The sequence below is a fragment of the Lagenorhynchus albirostris genome, chromosome 20, assembly GCF_949774975.1.
Source record: "Lagenorhynchus albirostris chromosome 20, mLagAlb1.1, whole genome shotgun sequence".
In the NCBI taxonomy this organism is placed as follows: Eukaryota; Metazoa; Chordata; class Mammalia; order Artiodactyla; family Delphinidae; genus Lagenorhynchus; species Lagenorhynchus albirostris.
Genome location: NC_083114.1, coordinates 51,178,683 through 51,203,752, shown reverse-complemented (window position 1 = coordinate 51,203,752; position 25,070 = coordinate 51,178,683). Strand labels below are relative to the sequence as shown.

The following is a 25,070-nucleotide window of genomic DNA, read 5'->3' as shown; positions in this document are numbered from 1 at the left end:
ACTAATGTATCATCTAAGAGATTGTCTTAATTGGACTCTTCAATTTCCAAAAAGTGGGGTCAGCTTTACTATCAGCTTGTCTTAAATCTGAAGCACTTGGCTCTTGCTCTTGGACTACGTACAACAAAGCGTATGTGCTCTTTAGGGATGCATTGTGCATGATGAAGGAGCATGTGCTTGAGAGTCAGTCACTTACTGTCTGTGTCACAGTGGGCAACTCACCGAGATCCTCTGAGCTTCAGTCACCTCTTTTAAAATGCAGGTGATGTCCATTTTAACAAAGTTGTTTTTAGGAGTCATTGGGGTCGTCTATTGAAGAGGCCTTGCAAGCCCAGTGTTTACTAAATGATAGCTATTGCTATCATTAGTTTTTTCAAAGACTACAACCTCAAACTATTATTTTCAGTTGAACTTGGTATCTATGGAGGATTGTTTGATTTTCTAGGTTTTATCTTTGGATTCAGCAAAACCATCAGAAACCTTCATACCTGGACCATGTACCTTGGCTCCCCAGAGAATTGCTGAGTTTTTGACAGTTCCCTGAGTTTTCCCATCATGTTTTTGGCTATGTGCATGCTCTAGGGCCTGAAAGAAGCTGTCCAGAGCCTGACTCTATGTCACCTGGGAGAGGTATCCCCTGGAAAACTTATTTCTGGACCTGAGTGCTAGGGAAACTTTTTCTTCCTTTGTAGAACTGGTGTATGTTCTCATGGTTTTAATAAGAAGCCATAAAGGACAGAGTGAGGAATTGAATCATTAATAGTAGCATAATTTAGTAAGTTGCTCATTGCTTCACTATAAGGCAGATTGTGGGTTAGCTCTGAGCACTTATACTAATCCGTTACCAGATGTGGTTCCATTAGAGTCCTTTAAGGAGGTGAACTCTGAATTTTTTTTTTTTTTAAGAAATCAGAAAGCCAAAATGGTGGGAACTAGCAGAGAGTTGACTTTGTGAGAGTAATAGGAAACATTTGCTCTTTTAAATTGGTATGTGAACATAGTATTGGACATCCAGGTCATATAAGTTACATACTTTGAGTATTAGAGTTGTTGACTTAAAACAGTAATTAAGGTACTGACACAACAATCTGTGACTAGTAAATACTTCTTACTATTCAAAGTATAGAACTGAACAAGTCAGGGTCCAGTGGACAGTTCACTGCTTTGTGTTTGTTGAATGAATGACTAAGGACTAGACCTGATTATATAAGAGCACCATGGCAAATTATAGAACACTTTTTTTCTTAATTAGGTTCCCGTAGGATCTCTGTCTAGACTTTGTTGTTTTGTTTCTTTGTTTTTGGTCATATGAACCTGGTGTATGTTTAAAAAACAAAACAGAAAATTTAATTCTTTTAATAACTGATATTTTTCAGGTAGGTTTTCTTCCTAATCATTTCTGAAATGAGTCTTTGTATTTCACATTTTTAATGTGAAATACTAACAATCCCTTGCAGTACCTGTGTTTTTTCTGCACAAATAAAATTGGTCATATAATTTATCTCCTGCCTTAGGTTTCTTTGTAGAAACTGTTTAGACAGGCATCTGACGCCTTTATCACCTCATGACTCCAGCACAGACCCTTGAAACCTTCTTTCCTACTATCCTTTCATATAAACCCTGGCTTCACAGATGTTTCTGGATCAGGGGACTGGGTGGATGGTGGTGGTATCATCTCCTTTTATATTTGACTTTTCCATTGTGCAGATTGTCACAAAGCTATTTCTGCCCAGGTCTTGTGCACTTGCCTGCTCTCCCAAATTAGAATCCAGCTTTGAGCACAGGTTAGTTTAATGGCTCCGGAAATTGAGTCCACAGTTAACAGTCCTTTTAGTTCACAGAATTTTAACTTTTTTTTTTCTTTTCTTTTTTTAAAGAGTTCGTTTTTGTTTTTAAATTTTATTTATTTATTTTTGGCTGCACTGGGTCTTTGCTGCTGTGCGCGGGCTTTCTCTAGTTGCAGCGAGCTGGAGCTACTCTTCCTTGCGGTGCTTGGGCTTCTCATTGTGGTGGCTTCTCGTTGCAGAGCACGGGCTCTAGGCGTGCGGGCTTCAGTAGTTGTGGCAAGCAGGCTCAGTAGTTGTGGCTCGCAGGCTGTAGAGCGCAGGCTCAGTAGTTGTGGCACACGGGCTTAGTTGCCCCGCGGCATGTGAGATCTTCCCAGACCAGGGCTCTAACCCGTGTTCCCTGCATTGGCAGGCCGATTCTTAACCATTGCGCCACCAGGGAAGTCCCAGAATTGCAACATTTTTAAATAGAAAGTTACCCTGGAAATGATCTGCAGTCCAGCTCTCTCACTGATAACTGCCCCAGGTGTCTGTTTCATCATTTTAGTGACTGGCCTGCGGTTATATGGTGCCAGGACTTTGTTCTTTCTTCTTCATAATCATGAAGGAGAACCTTCTCTAAATTCGCCCAGATGTATCACAAGTTTTAGAGCATAGAAATATTATTGAGTCAAACAAAAAATACTGGGCAAGTGATATTAGGCAAATCCAGGCAAATCGAGTCTTTTTCCACACCTATCAGGTTGCATACTTCAGGTCTATGTGCTATTAATTAAATTTAACTTGTTTTATATTTGATGTCATTTATTCGCTATTTAGGCACATCTGTGAATTTTACTTATTCATTAGTGTGGCAATATTAAAAAGTCTCCGGTTTGTTGACAGGATTGAAATAGGCTCTAATTTAAGGATTCTTCTGTCAGGAGAGAGAAACCAAACGGTAACGTGAACAGGGAAAGTTTAATATAAAGAATTGCCAACTCTAACGGGATTGGAGTAATGAGGGATTTGCTAGTCAGTAGAGAAAGCTTTAAATTTTGCAGGCATAGCGGTGTAAGGAGTAGCCACTGCCCGCAGGGCTGAGATGGGGTGCCCAGTGAGAGCCCCCCTGGCTGAGGTCCAGACCTCTGGATAGGGCACAAGGGATGGCAGAAAAGTCACTGAGCGTGGGAGGGTGGGGGGACCGCTGGGAAGTTCTCAGGGTGGGGGAGGGAGGGGCCTTTAGGAGTCAGCCAAGAGCAAAACTCTTTTCCTGCTGCGTCTCTCTAGCACCCTCTGTTGAAAAAGCTTAACATCGTGCCAGCTGGCAAAGGAAAATGTTTAAAGGTCCCAGTTTTCACAGAGTGGGCAAAAAGCTGAGCGTGGAGCTGAGCGGCAGTAAGTCAATAGCACAGTGCCCCACCTCCACATTCCTTAGTAGTTGGAAGTAGACACTTTTGGGTAAAGCATGCTTGTCATTGGTTACCCAGTACCGTACCTATTTTAAAATTTTCTAGCAAACAGTGAAATCCTGATCATTATTAATAACCACTCTGTGGCTTACATACCAGGATGTGCCAGCCAGGCCTACTGTATCTGAGAGATTGGTTGGAGATTTGCTTCTATTATTTTAAGCATATTTAAAGTACACGTATTCAAGTATCATTATGTAAATTGACGATGGAAATGGAGCAACAATAAAAAGTATAGTGGCATTTTCTGACTTAATTTGAGGCTACTTTAAACTCAGAAATGAAATAAAGAAAAGGTTTTCACAAAATGGTACTTAGGGACTCCCCTGATGGTCCAGCAGTTAAGACTCCACGCTTCTACTGTGGAAGGCACAGGTTCAATCCCTGGTTGGGGAACTAAGATCCTGTATGCTGTGTGGCTCGGCCAAAAAAAAAGAAAAACAGTACTTATAACTTCTATGCTTGTAACTGACATGTGATATAGTAATTCTAAAGCAGTTTTTATAGTGGTTAAAAATGTTTACTGAACATGATTAGTTTTGAGACATCATAATTAAATAGTGCTAGATCCAGTCAGCACATACTTTTACTAAGTCTAAATTAAATAAATAGATTGTTGAGAAACTGTATTTATCAGGATTCTTTGGTTACAAGCAACAGAAAGTGACTCTGTACAAATTAAGGGGGAAGGGGAAGAGGGACTTTGGAATGATATGAGGTGACTGACATCATTGAAGGAAAAACTGAGAAGCTGGGCTCCTCAGCCTGCAAAATCTAGGTAGCAAGTGCTAATGGACAGATCTGGAGGCTGCAGTCGCTGAGATGGATCTGTTCCAGCTGTTTGCCACTCAGTTCAGGATTCACATTCCAAGGAGGATCTTGACTGGCCTAGTAGGACCAGGCAAGGGCAGGCACTGAGGTACCAGGCCACAGGAACAACTTGTTCCTGGGCTCAAAGGACATACATTACCAAGACTTAATTCTCACGCCATTTCTTTGCTTCTTTTCCTTGGCGTCAGCTTCATTTCCAGGCCCTCTGTGATTAAGGCCTTGAGTTTCCGTTCAGCGTCCTTCCTGTGATGTTCACATGCAGAGTCATCCTGAATCTAATCACCGTGGCCCAGGAAATGCAGTGCTTTTTGATTGGCCAGACACATCTCTGGAGCCACTGTCCTTAACATTAGCGTGAGAGAAGGACTGGTACTCTGGGGGAAATTGGGGCACAGTTTCCAAAGGGAGGAGTAAAGGAAGCTGAGCGGCAAAAATAACAGACGGAGGTAATCAACTTTATTGTTCAGAGAAAAGCCTACCAAATGAGGGACATCATTTGTTCTGTGACAAAAAGCCAATGGAAGAAGATAATAAGATGTAGAGAAGCATTAGTGGGACAGGGAAGTGGGTATATGTCAGTGGTTAGACAGCAAGCACCATAGTGTGTGTTTATCCGATGAGAGGAACTGCTAAGAAGTCTGGTCAGTCAGACTGCTCCCTACTAAGGGTGCTGCTGGCTTTTGTTCTGGTTTGGTGTTTTAGCCACAGTAGTAAGTCTGTATTAGCACTAAAATGAAAATAATGTCAGAGTTCTTTTGGAATACCTCGAGGCCAGCTGCTGTTGCCATGCCTCTCTTCAGATCTCTGTGATGCTTCTCCATCCTTCTAAAATAAAGGTTCCTGCAGTCAGCATTCCCAGTCAGTGTCTCGTCCTTTTCTCCACATCTTCCCTCTGTGTCTTATGGTACACTGGTCCTGTGGTAAATGAAGATCTTTATCTTTAACTCTGTACCCTTGCAACTCACTCCATGTCCCCCCCTCCATTTAATTGAAACCCCATCTCTCATTAGGCCAGGAATGGAGGGGGAAGAAGATGCATGAGGGAGGGATTCAACATTCCCCAGAACCACCACCTTCCCCCCCACCCTGCCTCGCCCGGTGACCATTTACAAATCATTTTTTGCTTTTGTTTTTGATTTTTGTTGTTTTTATTCACTTTTTTTAAAAGTTTACGTACAGTACAATTCACTCTCTAGTGTACAGTTATCTAAGTTTCAACAAATGCATACAGTATATATATATGTAACGTTTATAGGTGTATATAACCACCATCATAATCAAGATTCAGGATAGTTCTGTCATCCTCCAAAAAAGTTCCCTTGCTCTGCCCCTTTGTAGTAATATCTTCCTCCCTCCCCAGGCCCAGGCAATCACAGGTCTGTTTTATGTTCCTATAATTGTTCTCTTTTTCCAGATTGTCATATAAATGGAACTATACAGCACGTATCCTTTTGAATCTGGCTGCTTGTACTTAATATATGATATGTCTGAGTGGGGTTTTCTTCGAGTTTATCCTATTAGGAGTTCACAGAGCTTTTTGAATCTGTAAATTTATTTATATCACCAACTTTGGGGAGTTTTCCACCATTATTTTTGCAGATTTATTTTTCTTCACCAATCTCTTTCTCCTCTACTCCTGGAACCCTAATGACATGAATGTTGGACCTTTTGGTATTGTCCCGTGGTCCCTGAGACTCTTCATGTTTCTCAATCTTTTTTCTGTCTGTTCTTCAGATCATTTCTTTTGCTTGAATTAAGTTCACAAACTTTTCCCTCATTCATTCTTTCATTGCACTCATCTAGTGAAGTTTTTAATTCAGATATTTTATTTTTCAGTTCTAAAATTTCCACTTGAGGGAATTCCCTGGCGGGCCAGTGGTTAGGACTCTGCGCTTTCACTGCCAAGGATGGGGGTTTGATCCCTGGTCAAGGAACTAGGATCCTGCAAGCTGCGTAGCACAGACAAAAAGTAAAAAATAAATGAATGAATGAATAAAATTTCCACTTCTGTTTTTACAGTTTCTGTTTATCTGCTGTGAACACCTATATTCCCATTTGTTTTAAGGGCATTTACCTTTATTTGCCTTCTGGAGCATAGTTACAATAACTGCTTTAAAGTCTTTGTCTGATAATTCCAACACCTGGGTCATCTGGGAGTTGGTATCCCTTGTACTTTGTCCTGACAGTTTGCCCACATATTCCTGGTTCTTTGTATGAAGAGTAATTTTGGATTTTATCCTGGACATTCTGAATGTGTTGTATAGACTTTGAGTCCTATTAAACTCCTCTAGAGCATTTGATTCTGTTGCTGTTATTTTGTTTTGTTTTTGTTTTAGCAGGCAATCAACCCAGTTAGGTTCAGACCACAAAGTCTGTCTCGTCTTCTGTGGGCAGTGGTTCAAATGTCATTCAGTTTCCGTAGCTTTCACCCTGCTATGCTGCTTTGGGCCTGGCCCACCCGTGTGCCACTTAGGGGTTAGTCCAAGACTTGGGGGAGAAGAGGGGAGAGTAGTTGAAGTTGTAGTTCAGTTTTCAAAGCAGCTGCTTCGCTGTTTTGGGTCTGTCCCACACACGCATGACTCGAAGTGAACCCGGAACTGTGGAAGTTTATGCACAGACTTTGGGGGTCTCCTCCAGCCAGTTGCTCTCTGGGTCCCCCACACTGTCTAGCTCACAAGAGCTCAGTTTCCTAATTCTCTGTTCAGAAAGATGGGCTTCTCTCGGTTTCAGCTGCCTGGGCCACCACAGCACAGCACAGCTCTATGACTGGGGCCAACCTTCTGTTAAAATTACAACAAACCAGCTTCAAGAGGAGGGTAGGTGAGAAACTCGCCCCCATACAGTCACCTCCCCAAGTTTTGACTCCTCTGCCTAGTCCACCTGCTTTTCTTTACTTTTCATAGTTTGTATTTTTGAATTTATATTGTACCTCATCCAGTCTTTTGTGGTAATCAGTGGCAGAGAGGCTGTGGTGGGCTTACTCCATCTTGGCTTGCCCTGGAAGTCTTAAATCACGACCTGTATTAGTTTCCTATGCTTCATGACAAATTACCACAAACTTAAAGCAATACATATTCATTATTTCACGGTTTCTGTGGGTCAGGAGGCTAGGCATGGGTTAGTTAGCTGGACCCACTGCAGGCTGCAGTCAAGGCCAGGTCTGGGTTTTCATGGGCGGGGCGCGTGTGTGGGGGGAGTTGACTGGGGAAAGGTGGGCTTCCAAGCTCACTCAGGCTGTTGGGAGAATTCATTTCCTTGCAGCAGTAGGACTCATGGCAGCTGTTTCTTCAAAGCCAACACCTGAAAGGGAGACTAAAGCAAGTCTGCTAAACAGATGGAGTCTTCTAAATGTAGTCAAGGCAGCAGCATTCCGTCACCTTTGCCATAGTCTAGCGGTGAGAAGCAAGTCCCGGGTCCGTCCCACACTCACGGGGAGGGCATTACACAAAGCTGTGAACATCAGGAGACCTTAGATTCTCTCTAACTGTGTTTTCCTTTAATCCTCAAATAAAAACTCTCCCTTCCACCCTCTGCTCCTGTTTGTCAGAGCTGTGGTGCCCTTTTCCACCCCACGTCCTGGTGTCACGCTGAATGACTGCATGACAGTCCAGTTCTTCTACCCAGTCCAGCCCATACTTGAGCCTACAGGTTCTTGACCTCCTATGCTAGTGACCTTTACTTTCGAACCTAGTTCTGTGACTCTGAATCTCAAGCATAAGCTGTCTACTACATTATTCTGTTTATTTCCATAGTCTATCAAGTATTAAGGATAATTCAAGCTTTACTGTCACTCTTCTATTAGATTCTATTCCCCTCAAGGTCTAAGACTATTTTATGTCTTATCCTTTCTGTACTGCCCACAAGGCTGTATCGTGTATTCAAACACATGTTGAAAAGAATCTTAAATATTTATTTGACGACTGGACAGGATACCTCTTCCTTCCCCTTCCCTTTTTAATTTTGTCTGATAACACTTAACCAGCTCTTCCTAACGTAAACCCTGCCAGGAAATTCTAATTGAATTAGCCAAACTGTATATAACGGCATATAACACACATGCGCGCGCGCACACACGCACACACACACACACATACACACTGAATTAGTGAATATTTTAATGACATGACATTGGAGTCTAACTTCAGAGCATAAGCTGTGATGTGTCCTGTAGGTGAAACTAGGTTACAGTTTCTGGTGACTAAACCTCACAGGCAAAAACAAGCCCACCCTCTTTTTTGAATCCCGTTCATTTGCAAAAAGGGAATAATCAACTAATAAAAGACTGGAAATTTGGAAGACTTCCCACCTAGAATACTTTGGCGTAGGGTGGCTACAGCTGCCAAATCCTGTTTCCCTGGGAAAAGGTGTAGTTAGCTGGGAGCACTGAGGTGATCGATACCCATAGAGGCTCCACTTAAGGGCAGCCTCCTACCTCCCGACCCTTCCTTCTTCTGGCTGCCTCCAAAGTACGAGTGTGGCTCTTTCTCCACCCAAAGCCTCCTAATCCAGCGATTGCTAAACTATTTGAGAGTAAAGGAAGTATGCATCTGGAAAATCCAGATGATTAAAAATATTTTCTTTCCAGTAGAATTCAGTATACTAGGGACCCATGACAGTATGCCTTGCCACACAGAGTAGAGGTAATTTATGTCCACTTTGCCCCTTCAGACTTGCTCTGGGTCCTGAAGTTGATCCCCGAATGAGATTTCTCCTTACCTAGTTTTCACTATTACTGAAGCATTAGCTATATCACTAATCAAAGCAATGTTGTTCTCTTTAGCAGAAGCTAGATAGACTAAAGCTGGAGTTACTTGTAATGGTGATAAACTGGAAATGAAGTGAATGTGTATGAATAGAGGAATAACTGAATAGAATATGGTAACATTCACACCATGGTATATTATGTAGCCATTAGAAATAATGGATATGGATTAGATCTGTCAGTTGGGAGAGGGGATGAGGAGAGAGAGACATATATTGAATGAGAAAAGCAAGATGCAAAAAAGTTTACATAACATGATCCCTGTGTTACAGAACAATGATCAAATAAAATCCTTTGTAAACATATATAGGTATGTATGTTTCCATATAATTACATGAGCATGGAGAGAGGCACAGAAGGGTATGAACTAGGTGGCTACATGGGTCATCTGGAAGAGAGGTGGAGAAGTGAACCTTTGAGATGGATGTGGAGGGAGAAGAAAGAATGAGTAAGGGATGCCAAGCAAATGAGAAACAAAAGCAAAGGTTATATTGGGAAAAAATATATAAGATTATATGTACACATGTATATAAAGTCATATGTATTTAAATTTAATTTTTTAAGTTGAAATTAAAATTTAAAAGTGAAATTCTCCCAACCTGGCTATCCCTCTTCTTTATTTCCCTTACAGCTTGACTTGTAAATCTCACAACTTCTCCACATAGGAAAAAAAATACAGTTTATAATCTTCTTACTAGCCTCAGAAGGTAGATAGAAATTTATTAAATATTACTTGGTCATTTCAGAAAACAAAGTTTCCCTTGAAAAGAAAATATAGAAGATTTTTTTCCAGTATAAATTTCACCTGAGATTATGGACCAGAAGTTGGTACTAGAAATGTCCTAAATGATGACAGGCTTTTCTTGGTGCCACAGAGACAGAAGACAGTCCTGCCACCAAGGTTCTTACAGCCCAGAGTACAGAAGGAAGCACACAATGTTCATTAAAGCAGGACATAAGGTCCCCTTAACTATAATAGAAAGATAACATAAGCAGGAGGGCATCACCCAGCAGACTTTTATGTTCTCGTTGCATTTTGTACATATCACTGCTGTAATAGTGATCATTTATTTGATGCATTATTTATATGAATATCCTTAAAAGCGTATGAACTCTGCCTTGTCACTGCTGTAATCTCTGCTATAATATTTGTTAAATGAATCAATCGCTCTTTTTGTCCCTGGTGCCTACCACAGTAAATAACATATGCTAGTTGTATAGTTCCTGAGTGACTGAATTAGTGAACATATGAGATGATCTTAAGGTTTAGGCTCTCTAGTAAAGGAACTGATGAAAATAGCTTAGAAGAAAATGGAAGACAAGGAATAGGAGTTTTTGGTAAAGATAATGAATGGGTACAGTGGAAATAGTAAGGAGAGGAGGTTATGGTCAGAATTCAGAATAATGACATCGAAAATTTCAGCAGTTCTAGGTGGTTAAGGTCTAGTAGCTACTACTTTGAATAAAGCACCCTGGTAATCAGGGGAAAGGCTGCATGTTTTCATCTTTGAGGCTACTTTAGCAAAATAGCCAGCTCCCCAACCTGTCTCCCTAAAGCAAAGCCAATGAGGAAACAAGTCCAGCCCATGCACACAAAAATAATTGGTTTTTTGTTTTGTTTTTTTTGACCCTGAACGGTCAAACCAAAGATGACCAGACAATTGAGAAAAGTCTCTCACATCAAAGGGAGTCTAAGGGAAGAACTGTTCAGAAAGGAAACAATGCAGAAAATTTAGCAGAACTTCAGAAAAACCCTAATTAATATCTTCTGCTAGCATAAAAATGATTTGCGTCCATAAAACAAGAACCCAGTATTGTGGGAAAAGAGCAACTGGAGAATAAGAAAGTTATATAAAATTTTAATATCATGGAATAAGAAGCTCAGTAGAAGGACTGGAACACCAAGTTCAGTTAAGCACTCAGAAAACTGAGAACAATAACAAAAAAGAGTAGAAAACATAAAGATAAATTATGATGATCCCTCCAAGAAACTTAATATGTGTTGTTTAGAAAACAGAAGATGTTTTCAATAAAATAGAGAACTGAAAGAAATGTCTCTATATTGAAAGCATCAGCCAAATACTAAGCACAAATAATGGGGGAGAAAGATACCAAGGTGCACATCATCATGAAATTTCAGAATCCCAGGGGTGAAAAGAAGCTTTGGAGGGGGAGAAAGCACCTAGAAAGGACTAAAAAAGCAAAATGACATCAGACTTCTCTTGAGTAGGTATGGATGCTAGAATACAGGGGCACTGTGCCTTCAAACTTGATTTTCAACCTAGAATTTATGCTCAGCCAAACCATCAGTGAAACAAAAAGGTAGCCAATTCCAGCATAACTTGAGGGCATCATTCAAGGAGGAAAACAAGGGAAGTCACAAGATGACCGAATTAGTAAGTTTAGGTCAGCATTCATGGATGGGCAATGATGAGGAGTTTGCACACACTGTTCCTTCTGCTTAGTCTGTTAGTTCCTCCTTTCCCACTGTATCAATCTGGATTGATAGAAATGACACAGTGATACAGAGTTAAAAATAAGGAATATGTAAACTATGATAAAAGAGTAGGCCCCCAAAAGATACACAAATGTCCAAGAAGCATATGAAAAGATGCTTGATATCACTACCATTAGGGAACTGCAAATCAAAACCACAATGTGGTACTTAGCGTTAGTCAGATTAATAGAAACAGAAAATAGAATGGTGGTTGCCATGGCCTGGGGAGAGGGGGCATGTAGTGGGGAGTTGTTTCTTGGGCACAGAGTTTCACATTTGCAAGATGAAAAGAGTTCTGGAGATTGGTAGTACAACCATGTGACTAACATTACTGAACTGTATGCGTAAAAATGGTTAAGATGGCAAATTTTATGTATATTTTACCACAATTAAATTTTTTTTTTTTTTTTTTTTTTTGCTGTACGCGGGCCTCTCACTGTTGTGGCCTCTCCCGTTGCAGCGGAGCACAGGCTCCGGACGCGCAGGCTTAGCGGCCATGGCTTACGGGCCCAGCCGCTCCGCGGCATGTGGGATCTTCCCGGACCGGGGCTCGAACCCATGTCCCCTGCATCGGCAGGCAGACTCTCAACCACTGCGCCACCAGGGAAGCCCCAAAATTTTCTTTTTATTAAAATAACTAGAGGGTATTAGAAAACTCTAGCAGAGTGCTCCCGACTGAGTGAGCTGGACTGAGGCTCTGGAAAGGAGTTTGGGAAATGCAGTTGAGGAGAGGGCTCATGTTTTTAAACTGGAGGAGGGTGGTTGTGTAAAAAACAAAAACAATTTTTGTAAGGAGGATATTGCAAAAGGAAAAGAAGAACAGTTAAGAACTCTAGAAAAAAAGCAGCTACACAAGAAGTTAAATGTCCTCACAGTACCCTACCTAGTTCTGCAGCGAACATTAACATACTGTTTTTAAAGCAAATACCATTCATCGTTTGAACTCAAAGCAGTGATGGGGTGGAAGATAGGGTCTGAAGAACCAAATTATAGAATTCATTATAGAAATTATATTATTATATTCATTCATATTCATATTCATATTCATGAATATTATTATATTCATTATAGAAATTAAATTGTTACTATCTCAAATTGATAAGAAATAGGAATCCAAGCATTTTTAAAGATACACAACCGTATATTCACATAGAGAATGTTCTTTAAAAAACTCCTTACCTCCAAGGAGAGAGCCTGCGGACACTGGAGAAGGAAGAATCTGTCTTTTTGTTAACGTATCTTTTGCACCGTTTATGTTTTCTCATGAGCATGTATTACTTTACAAATAAAAATGAGATTCAGGGCTTCCCTGGTGGCGCAGTGGTTGAGAGTCCGCCTGCCGATGCAGGGGACACGGGTTCGTGCCCCGGTCCGGGAAGATCCCACATGCCGCAGAGCGGCTGGACCCGTGAGCCATGGCCGCTGAGCCTGCGCGTCCGGAGCCTGTGCTCCGGAATGGGAGAGGCCACAACAGTTAGAGGCCCGCATACCGCAAAAAAAAAAAAAAAAAAAAGATCCAGTGTTGATTTTTTTAAGTTATTAATGAAAAATTGCAGGAATTGTAGAGGTAGAAGAAATTAGTGCTAGGTAGGGGGATATTAGATAAAAACTTTATTAAAGTTCATACATTTGAATCGTGCTTTGTCATAGGAACATGAGCTCAGGCAGGAGAAGTGTAAGATATCTCAGGGCTATATGAGCTGTTTATTTACAGCACTTTATTTTACCAGTACAGTAAAACCTTAACTGTACTCCTGGGGGAATAGCTGGTTCTAATTAATTTAACTTTCAGAGTAATCCAATCAAGCAAAAATCCTTTTTATTCCATCTCCTATAGAATGCCTTTTTTTAAATGTAGCTCTACTTGCCTTCTTTATTAAGTTTAATATCTGAAGATAAGGCTTTCATTATGCTGTAGATTAAGAAAGTATAACAGTAGCGGTGGACAGACACTACATTCCTAGTGAACATTTGTTCACTTTTTCCCTAGATGTGTGGCAGTAGCATGGTGATTACAGCAACAACCCATCACTCACAGGGCTTGCCTGTACCTTGTAAGAATATTTAAACACAGATTTCTTAGTGTCTCTGCATCCTTTAACATGAAAATATTCCTGGAAGGTATCATCTAAGGCAATGAATAATAGCTGGTTTCCAAGCTTGGGAAATGTACTGACTTCCTTTTAAAAGTTGTTTCTCAGCCTTGGTCGGACATTGGAGTCATCTGGAAGCTTTTAAAACTGCTGATGTCTGAGTTCAACTCCCTGATTTCACTGAAAAGGGATACAGCCTTGCCATTGCGAGTTTTTAAAACTTCCCAGGTGATTCTTATGAGCAGCCAAGAATCACTGTTTTAAAGGAAGAATAAGCTCTGAGTGCCCCCCATCACCAGCACCTTGTTGATTTGAGTTATTTTTATTACGATGGTATTCAAATAACGTACAAACTGACACTAGGTTGAGACTCCCTATGCATGTAGTAGTTGTAAACACATTTACAGGTTAAAAACAAACTCCAGAATTAATAAGTTAAACAGCAGTGGTGTGTGGACAGTGAGGTTTGCTGAGGCCTTTGTGCACGTTGCTCCTTCTGCTTTAGTCTGTTAAACCCTCCTTCCCACTTGTGTCAGTCTGACCCAGTGAGGACGCAGAAACTACATGGTGATATAAACAGGGAACGTTTATTGTAAAGAGTAATTAAACTGTGGTAAGAGAACAACTGTAGAGCTAGCTAGGGCTGAGGGAAGGGCCTGAGGAAGGGCCTGAGGAAGGGCCAATTGGAGGGGGCCCCTCCCCAAGGCTGGAGCTCCCACTCACTGAAGAAGCTGTAGGTGCAGCCCGCTGGATGGCAGAGTGGCTCCCAGCTTCGCCCAGGTCAGCCAGTGGGCAGTTGCTGGCAGCAGGAAGGAAGCACTCCTCCAGCCCGGGAAAGCCAGTAGCCCGCCACAGGGGCACACAGGAGGTGGGAGCCCTGGTGGCAGCCCTCCTGGTGGCGAGCTGCAGTTGATGGCCAGGCGTGCAGGTGTGAAGACAACGTGGCAGTGGCAGTGCCACGGGCACGGAGCACGTGGCATCCCCGTCAGGAGGGCCGCGGCCACATCATTGGGAGAAGGCCACAGAGACTGGTGTGGGAGTGGGGCGAGTAGCAGGAGGCCCGCAGTGCACAATGTCTGTGTTGACAGGGTCACTGGAAGGTGACACTAGATCACGCCAGAGCTGCAAGGTTGCTAAGAGACTGCCCTTTCTTGGTCCGTGGCTGGGGTCCTCACCAGGTGTCCTCATAGCCACATGCTGACCCCACCCTGCAGGTTCCAGAGGCAGTGGGACGGCCCCTTGCTGCTGCAGGCCCCTCCAGCGCCCCTCACTGGGAAACCTCTGCATTGCGCTCACAGGGAAGGAGAGGTGCTTGAGGGGACGGGTCCATTATTGGCAAAGCGTGTGCCGGAGGGTGAATCTGGAGCTGACAGGCAGCAAATGGATAACTGACACAGCACCCCATGCCAGCCAAACACTTTTGCCGCATTTAAGCCGTAGCTCATAGGCTACCTCACTCTTCCAAGTGTTGTTCTATGCCATGTTCCAGTGTACCCTTATAGTAGCTCACCATGCTGTGTAGGGATCTTTGTTTAAAAAACAATTGTTTTGTCCAGCCAACATAAAAGGTGTGCATAAGAATCACCTCCAAAGGCTCTGATTTGGTTGGGCTAGTGTGGGATCCAGGAATCTACACTTTTAATAGGTAGATTCTGATGATGGTGGTCCCTGAGACAGCACTTCTAGAAATACTGGTCTGGGGCTGGATTCTAGGGACTATGTCTTTCTCCATCTTGTACCCTTAATTCCTGGTACACTGCCTGATAAAAGGTTGGTGGTGTTCAACAGATGTGGGCCAGTGAATGAACACTGCCAAAGAAGTCAGGGCCACGTGCTCTAGTACTTAACAGAGAAGTGGAGCTGATAGGGGGACGGGTGAAGGTCCATTTCTAACACTGCTTCTCAAAAATATCCTTCTTTATACCACGTGTGAAACTCTGTGTGACTTAAAACTTTCTGCAGCTAATGTTTTTTCATTTTTTCATTTTAAAATGGACATTATACTAATACCATTTTATTTTTAATAGGGAGAAAGAACAAGAAACACAAAAAGAGGAACGTTTGATGGAAGAAAAGAAAAAGAAAAAGCAGGAAGAAAAGAAAAAGAAGGAAGGTGCTCAGAAAAAGGTTTGGCTAGAGTTCCTAGTTCATTGTTTCTGTCATCACTCGTGTCTCACCGCATTATAGCCATTGCATTACAGAGGTTCGGTTATTACTTTTAAAATTCACTATGCTCAATCTAGAGTGCTAGTGATATAGATAAAAGGTGACAGCCACAGAATGTCTTTTTTAAGGACTCAGAAATACTAGAGCTGTGTTTTGAAGGACTTTGATTTTAGTCATTGGTAGTAAAGAATGTCCGTGCTATTTTACTTAAACTGAACTGTCCGGGGCAGCCATGTCTAAGGGCCATTTAACTGATTTTGTTTGAAAAGCTAGAAATAATTTTTGCAGCTTTGGCAAGTGTTCTTTTACAGCTTGTACTAGTAAATATTAAAATCTAAAGTCCTACTGTATATCTTACGGCCATGCTTGAATTTTAGGGCATTTAAGGTACCAAGTTATGCCATTTGTATTGTTCTTGCCTGGTTTAATGCATCTTATAGTTAAAACTGTATCCGTTTTAGTTTGTATTAAAATATAGAGTTTAAGTGAGCTTCCACATAGATTTTTTTTGCCTTTAGATCAATATTGGCACATAATTAATAGAATGTAGACAATTATACATTTTTCCCAGTAGTAAATTTTAATAAGGTAACTGGGCAAAAACTTGTTTTTAAAGTTTCCAATATTAAAGTCTGCTTATAAACTTTCATATGGATGTGTACATCCTACACATTATTCCTAAAGAGTTTCTGATTTTTTTTTTCAGGCTGCTGATCAAAAAACCAAAGGTAAGTTTACTTTATTTTGGGGGGATACGTTTTATGACAGTACCAAAGTTTATGATGATGACTTTTTTTTTTAAATTGGTGGTTAAAAACAAAGAATCTCACCGTGCCTTTGAATCTGCTTTTTACTATTCCCTGTGAAATTCCTCATTTATCACTGGTTTTACATCTGCATTTAATTGGCATATGCTTAATCTAAAATGCCTAAAGAACGTTACATTACCTTTCTAAACAATGCTTTATAATTTTCCTTTGGTTTGATTTCCACCAATCAAGGATTAAGCTGATAAAGTTGGTCCAATTTGAGTAAGAACAACCAAAGGACATTGAATTTTTTTAAAGCTTCCAATTTCTCTTTGCCGACTATTTATAATAAAAAGAGGTATATTCTTTCTATATTCTTCCCTTTTTGCTTAATAATGTGTGAAAGGTTTCTTTTTTATTTTCCAAGTCCAGAATTGGCGTATGGTTGTCTTAATGGGTGTGGATGGGAACATATGTGGTTCTCACAGGAACTTGGGCATCTCTGTGTGATGTGCCGGAGGACAAGCAGAAGGGAAGCCACGCTCGGAGCCTCCGCACTTCATACTTGATTTGTTCAGGGACTGTCCAGTGCTGGGAAGCACACACTCAGGACTCGCATAGACCAGCTCTGTTTAATTTGGGGCAAGGCGCTTCACATCTTTAAGCCTTGGGTATCTCATATTTACAATGAGAAGGGTAAGGGGTGAATGGTTCCCACCTCACAGAGCTATCTTACGACTATATGAGATCCACATGGACAAGGCTTGGTGCCTGGCACAGAGCTGGTGCTCACTAGAGGTTGCCTGTGATTAATTGTAAGTTTTATTTCTTTTGGACTGTCACATATAAATGTAGACACAGACACATGCTCTGCAGAGGCTTGTGTCTCAGGCAGCGACACAGCGAAGGGCTCCACTTTTGTTTGACATTTATAGTTTTCAAAGTGGAGTTTATGTTATCTCATTTGAACTTCATGATTGAGCAGGGCAGGTGTTAATTGACAGTGAAGAAACTGAGGCCGATAGTGTGACTTACGTGGCTTGCTCTTGGCCTCGAGTTAGTGTAAGGACAGGCCTCGAGGGAGCCCAGGCATCTGACCCCAGCGCAGGCGGCTGCAGAGCTTCCGCAGCAGAGCCACGGTAAGAGATGGATTTCATGTAAAAGAATATTTAAAGACAGCATAGTTTTCAAAAAGGACGTTTTTCTCTCTTACATTCTCAGTGGTAGTGTGAATTTACAAAACTCTTGTCAGAAGGGCCCTGGTACATGGTTGTTTTGAAATTATGATCATGGATGAGAAATAATGGTTTCTTAAAATTGTCATTTAAAAGTACAGAATTATTGCTCTGAATCATCTATTTCCTTTTTTTTTTAACATTTTGAGAAGTTTTTACAACCTGATTCAGTACCAGCAGTGTTCTGTTGTCACTGTCATAATAATTATTTTCTCTTGAAATAGTAACAAATTGCTTATGATTGTATAGCGATCATGAATTACATTGTCCTGCCACCTTACACAGAGTTATTATTTTCTATTACTGTTCTGATGAGTATTTTCATTGCTGACTCCAAACCCTACTGGGTTTTTATCTTTTCCTTTCATCTTCTCTAAAATACTGCTCCTTTGGATACAATTTGTCAGTAACTGTACTAACCATAACTAGCCTCAGAACACAATGATTGTTAACGTCCTTCTAAACAATAAAAAAATGCTTTTTGAATTATCAATAATCTAACAGTGCTGCTAGGTAATTCATTAATAAATATTAGCAGCACCAAGGTCTAAATTTTTCTCAGACTGTCCATTATTACTGGTTCCAGTCAAAATTAGCTGCCTGCAAGGTGGTGGTTCTGAATTTCCAACTGGACATGTGTGTTAAATAACACAAGCTGGGCCTGACTGAACGTTGAGATACATTGTAGGAATAGTATGAGTGCTCACACGGAGCAATAGGTCCGCTTTTCTAACCTTCTGTCATTTTCGAGTCGTTCCCCTACTCTATTGTGTGTAGCCAGAAGGGCAGGGCCAAGTTTGCCTTGCTCTCTCTCACACGCCCAGCTCCTTGCTTTGTGTGTGCAGTCAGGAGGCCTGAGACCGGCACCCTCATCAGCAGCTGCTTTCAGACAGACCCTGTACATGTATTAGTTCCAGTTGTTGGCACTGTCTGCAGTGTCCACACGAGTAAACTGAAGCTCTGAGAGTTTGCCCAGTGCCCCCAAGACTGTATAGCTAGTGAACAGCAGGGCTGATGTGCCCAGAATCTTCCTGAACTTACGGCATCCAGGAAGGGCACACGACAGACATTCATCAAGCATTTACTGTATCTCAGTACCTACCATGCTTCAAAACAATCCTGTATCGGGAAAGGGATGCTCAGAGAGGTATGGTAACTTAGATAAGGTCACAGAGCTGGTGAGTAGCAGAGCTGGGTCAGTCCTGCCTCTGATTCCCGAGCCAGGTCTCTGACTTCCTGGCCAGATGTGATGACCCACTTCAGAACCACAAGAAGCCGGAGAACCCTACTCTCACCACAAGGCAGCACCCAGAAGTCTCAGGGCCCTGAGTTGTTAGAATGTAGGAAGGAGTTTAGCAATTTGAGTGAGTCCAGGAGTTGAATACTCTTAAGAGAGAGGCTACAGTTATAACTAAGGTTATATAATACACTGAATCAACATAGTAGAAGTTTGAATTGATTTTATTTCGATAATTAGATAACTAGACCATATCAATTAGTAACTTCCTTGCTCTGCAGTATTACACATGGCGTAAATAGTGGTATTAGGAAAGTAGTGCCTCCACTAGTTAGCATTATATTTGACTTAATTTTCTCAATAACTGAAACTTAACTTCTTTAAATTTTGGTTTATTTTAAACATTTTCAGGGAACTCTTTATGTTATACACATACATATATTATACCTTTCTGCTTTCTCCTAGAGAATAACTAGCCTAATCCATTCTTGATAGACGAGTCTTCATATAGCATTAATTATGCTTAAAAAGTTTTTTATATCTGGCTATAACCATTGAACTTGAAGTATGAATCTTCATTTAAGAGACAAATGAAGAACTGAATCTCACTGGAAATTTTTTCATTAGCTTAATCTAATATATAGCATGCTTCTCCTCCCCTACTGCAATCTGAAAACCAGGTGCTAGAAATTCTGCTTTACAGAATTACAAGTAAAATTAAATTTAGTACCTCTTTTTTCAAATCCTGCCTTGCGATTTCTTTGTTAAGGTCATTTTCTTTTTGTTTTAAGATTCAGGCAAGCGAGTTGGTTTGTTTGAAACACTGTGCTGCCAGCATTTGTGCCCAGCATCCCAGCATTTCTGCCCTGATGTCGGGGGGAGCTGCATTTTCTCTGCTTAGTTAAGCGCTGGAGACTTTTATGCAAATAGTGGATTCACCCTCACCTTTCACCAGTTTCCTCCTCCTTCTGTACCCCTGAGTATCCTGCACTGTAGGAATCTGAGCATGTTTCTGTGACTGGAACTCTTTTCCTTCAGTGCTTTCTAGTCTTGGGTGGGGTTGTTTCAATCATCCTTTCCTTATTTTTCCTCCTGTGATGAAAAATGTAAGTAATAATATTCTCATTGTCTAAAAAGAAGTTAAAGTTCAGTGAAATCCCTCCATCTTGAGATATTTAGCAGTTAACATTTTGTTGACCATCCTTGAAAGCATCTCTTTATGAATACATAAATATGCATTTATTATGGACTCTCTGCTGCTTCCCCTAATTAAACACTTCCCCATCCCTTGCCTCTCAAGGAGCTGCACTAAGCAACTTGAAAACCTCTGTATAAGCCTATTCAGAAACAAAACAGTCCTTAGTAAATTCTTCTAAACATTGTCTTTGCATTGGTGACCAATGAAAGAGCCAGCTGAACACAATGCCTTAGTGACACCCTAGATGTTCTCATAGTTAGGGGGAAGAGGAATCAGATATAATCCTGTTTCGAAACACCATTAACTTGTGTATTGTATCCCTGCTGTGGAGTAGCCAGTGTCTAAGTGTTGGACACTATAATGGGTTTTGCTTCGGTAATCAGTAATCTCTGTTCATTATTTGAGGCATTGCCCTTAATTTGGGCAGAGAAAATAATAGCTTTACATGTGATGTGATGACCTTATGAGCCTAAATTTTCCGTATTGTCTTCTGGGTTTTTTCATGGATTTAAAGGGGTTTTTTAGGATTAACTATAATATTCCTAAAGGTGAAGTGGATTTAATTTAGTGGTTTTAGCCAGATTTTCTCAAATTCATAAAATAGAAAGATAATTTTTCATACCAAAAGCTCAAAGTTAATTATATCATGTATAAAAGTGAATATTTTGATGACCCAACATGGCTCAAACTTCATATGATTCATGATTCATGGTTTCGAGTCATATACTTTTAAAAATTTGTACATTTTAATTAATTTCCTAATCTTGCTTGAAAGGACTATAAGTTTTGCAATCAGGTATTCAGCTTCTCCATGCATTCGGTTTTTTGTTTTGTTTTGTTTTACATCTTTATTGGAGTATAATTGCTTTACAATGGTGTGTTAGTTTCTGCTTTATAACAAAGTGAATCAGTTATACATAAACATATGTTCCCATATTTCTTCCCTCTTGCGTCTCCCTCCCTCCCACCCTCCCTATCCCACCCCTCTAGGTGGTCACAAAGCACCGAGCTGATCTCCCTGTGCTATGCGGCTGCTTCCCATTAGCTATCTGTTTTACATTTGGTAGTGTATATATGTCCATGCCACTCTCTCACTTTGTCACAGCTTACCTTTCCCTCTTCCCATATCCTCAAGTCCATTCTCTAGTAGGTCTGTGTCTTTATTCCTGTCTTACCCCTAGGTTCTAAATGACATTTTTTTCCCTTAAATTCCATATATATGTATTAGCATACGGTATTTGTCTTTCTCTTTCTGACTTACTTCACTCTGTATCACAGACTCTAGGTCCATCCACCTCATTACAAATAGCTCAATTTCGTTTCTTTTTATGGCTGAGTAATATTCCATTGTATATATGTGCCACATCTTCTTTATCCATTCATCCAATGATGGACACTTAGGTTGTTTCCATCTCCTGGCTATTGTAAATAGAGCTGCAATGAACATTTTGGTACATGACTCATTTTGAATTATGGTTTTCTCAGGGTATATGCCCAGTAGTGGGATTGCTGGGTCATATGGTAGTTCTATTTTTAGTTTTTTAAGGAACCTCCATACTGTTCTCCATAGTGGCTGTATCAATTCACATTCCCACCAGCAGTGCAAGAGTGTTCCCTTTTCTCCACACCCTCTCCAGCATTTATTGTTTCTAGATTTTTTGATGATGGCCATTCTGACTGGCATGCATTCAGTTTCTAATTGTTAATTTTAAGCAAACTTTTATATGCTTTTATTAATGTAAGTCAATTGAAAGCATATTCTTTCAGTAGCCTTATGTTGAGTGATAAGGGCTTGGAGAGGGTCACTGTGCTGTACTGCTATTAAGGCTTATTCTAATATATATATATATATATATACACACACATTTTTTTTTTTTTTTGGCCATGCTGTGCAGCTTGTGGGATCTTAGTTCCCTGACCAGGGATTGAACCTGCACCCTTGGCAGTGAAAGCATGGAGTCTTAACCACTGGACCACCAGGGAATTCCCTAAACATATATTTATAAAGCTTTCCCTCAACATGAGTGAAAAAAGTGAGAATTGATGTTTAAAGCATGCCTTCCCAATTTCATAGTCAGATATAGATAAAAACAAACAGAAACGAACCCAGATTTCTGCACCTCACCAATTAGGTCGCACTTTTCTTTAGCTGAGGCAGTTGATTTCTGTTGCTCAGTCCTTCAGGGGTCTCAACACAATAATCAGCAGTTAGTATTTATAAAGCAGCAGGTCTGTGTTTTCCTGAGTTATACTGTGTCATAAAATTGGCCAGGTTCCTTGAATTTACATGTATTCACGTTCACATCCGCATAACCAAAGCACATGTTATTTCGAGTATATGAGTTACTCTTAAAAGTAGCATCTAAAAATCTAGTCAGCGTACTTAGCACAATATTTTCTATAAAATATGGCATTTTATTTGCCTGTCTACAAGATTAATAAAATCTTAGAGCTTGAAGGATCCTTAGAGATCATCCAATTCCTGTTAGATGGGAAATGAGATTCAAAGAGGTTAAATGATTTGTACAAGTTTTGACAGCTAGTTAATAGCAGAACTAGAACTAGAACCCTCATCTTCTGGTTGTCAGTTATATATTTTTTCCGCTATCATGTGAAGGGACTGGAGACGTAGATATTGTTTATGTATCACCAGTACTGTGTGAGTTCCTTTTAAGAAGTAACTTAGGATATTTTCAAATAAGACTGGAAGAAATTCCTAAGAGATTTGTTATATGAGGGAACGTTATGGATGGTATCTTACAGGATTTTAAATATTATCTATGTCATTCTTTAACCCCATTGCTCTCTGTTTAAAGGAATTATTTAATTTTACTATTAAATCCCTAGGGAAGGAAGATATAATAAATGCATGAATATTTTTTCCATGGGAACAAAAGATAGTATATTAAGATGTGGTATTTTTCCCCTAAATATGTAGACAATTTAAAAGGATAAAAATTTATTGGAAAAAAAACCTAAGGAAATATATATATATATATATATATATTCTTTCTTGATCAAATTTTAGAGGAAAGGAAGTAAACCCAGTGATAATTTATCTGTTGTCTGTTATAAGCCCCTTTAACTGCATCTTCTGGATAGGTCTCAGGTGAAGTCCACATCTCTATTTAGCATAACTTCACTGAAGTGTTAAACATAATCATGATCTCCAGGCATAAAATTATAGTTTATAGCTCTAAAGGAAGCTGGCAATCTGCTTTCTGAGAAATCATTTGTTTGCCCAGATTGCTTTCTTCTTTTTGTTTTTTTTTTTTGTAAGCGCTTTACTGGGTTATAGTTGACATACAATAAACTGCATGTATTTAAAGAGAACAGTTTAATAAATGTTGGCATGGGCACACCTGTGAAGCCATCCCTGAAATCAAGACAGCATCCATCACCCCTGAAAGTACCCTGTGCCCCTTCCCAACCCAACTCTCCTACCCCTCCGTCCCCTCGCCAGTCTCTGGGCAAACACCGATCTCCTTTCTGTCACTACAGAAGCTTTTCTAGACTACTACATAAACGGAATCATACAGTGTGCACCCTGGCTGCTTCCACTCAGCCTAATAACACTTGTGAGAGTCATCCCTGTTGTTGCGTGTATCAGGAGACCATTCTGAGTAGTATTCTATTGTTTGGATTTTTCACAACATGTTTATCCATTCGTCTGTTCATGGACATTTGAGTTGTTTTGAGCTTTTAGCAATGATGAATAAAGTGCCTGTGAGCATTCATGTACGAATCTCTACATGGATATATATACATACACTTTCATTGTTCTTTGGTGAATCTGTGGGAGTAGAATGGCCAGATCTTATGATAGACGGACATTTAACTTTTCAAGAAACTGCAGAACTTTTCCACAGTGATTGTCCCATTTCACAGTTCTTTGCATCCTCATCAACACTTGGAAAGTCAGTCTTCATAATTTTAGCCTTTCTAATAGATGTGGAATCTCCTTGTGGTTTTGATTTGCATTTCCCTAACGGCTAATGATGCTGAACATTACTTTTATGTGCTTTTTTGCCATCTGCGTATCTTCTTTGGTGGATGTGTATTCAAATATTTTGCCACTGCTTCCTGAGTTATTTGCTTTCTGACTCCAGATTGGTTTCTAATATTAAATTGGCCCCTAGACTCGGCCGGAAAGTCTCATCACTGCAGCTTAGTTTTCTGCATGCCTCAGTCATTTCCCTTTCTTTCTGTGCCTGCAGTTATTTGTATGATAGTTATATCAGAAGATATGCACTTTCCATTGTGATCACATTTCATCTAGCTTTAACATACTAAAGATTGCATTAATAAATTAGCTAAATATTAGTCACATTTTATCACCTAGAGTTGTCAAGTTAGTTCACTAATTAATTTAGTAAATAGGTTATAAATACCTATCAGACAGCAGAGATAAGTTCTCTGTTCTCAAAGAGATATAGTAATGGGAAGAGTTGGCTGTATTAGCAAATGGATATATAAGCAAGTGAATGCAATAAAATGTTCTGGGTGTTGTGATTTATTTATCCCACATCTTCTACCTGAAAGGATTGAAGTTACATTCATTTGATCATCTTTTCATCCTATATTTATATTTCTATGAGAAAAGATAACCTGTTTTTAAAAATAAGTGAGAAAACTGGGGGAAAGGACAGTACTGATTGAGAGTGAGATAAATGCATGCTGGAGCTGGGCTGCTCTTCCCATTGGCCCCTAACTTAGCTGTGGAGACAAGGACAAGGAGGGATGCCTTACGCCAGTCATCCCAAACCCATCCATCAGGTGTGAGCCTACCCTATGAAAAAGGAGAGTCATTGGAGAGTTCTGAGTGGGGGAGTGACATCATGAGATTTATGTTTTAGAAAGGTCACCGAAAGCGCCAGATTGAAGGTGGATTAAACAGTTGGAGAGAGAGCTGGAGGCAGCGGGTGCAGTGAGACCGCTGCCCAGTTCAGCCTGCAGATGCTAAGCTGATGGGTGGGGGTAGGGAGGACGGCTCATGTTGACAGAGTGGGCAGAGCCCAGAGGCCAACCGGGCGCTAACCATCTGATCCAGCAGATATTTATTAA

At 40.5% G+C, this 25,070-nt stretch overlaps 1 protein-coding gene across 10 annotated transcripts in view; it reads left to right on the top strand.

Moving 5' to 3' along the window:
- Positions 1-25,070, top strand: part of TNRC6C (trinucleotide repeat containing adaptor 6C) — a 126,647-nt gene that overhangs the window by 29,991 nt on the left and 71,586 nt on the right. For all 10 annotated transcript variants that reach the window (XM_060134942.1, XM_060134940.1, XM_060134938.1 and 7 more), the window contains exons 2-3: positions 15,449-15,548; positions 16,294-16,315. In XM_060134942.1, the coding sequence (XP_059990925.1) occupies positions 15,486-15,548; positions 16,294-16,315 (85 nt within the window). In that variant the 5' untranslated portion in view covers positions 15,449-15,485. The remainder of the gene's footprint in view (positions 1-15,448; positions 15,549-16,293; positions 16,316-25,070) is intronic.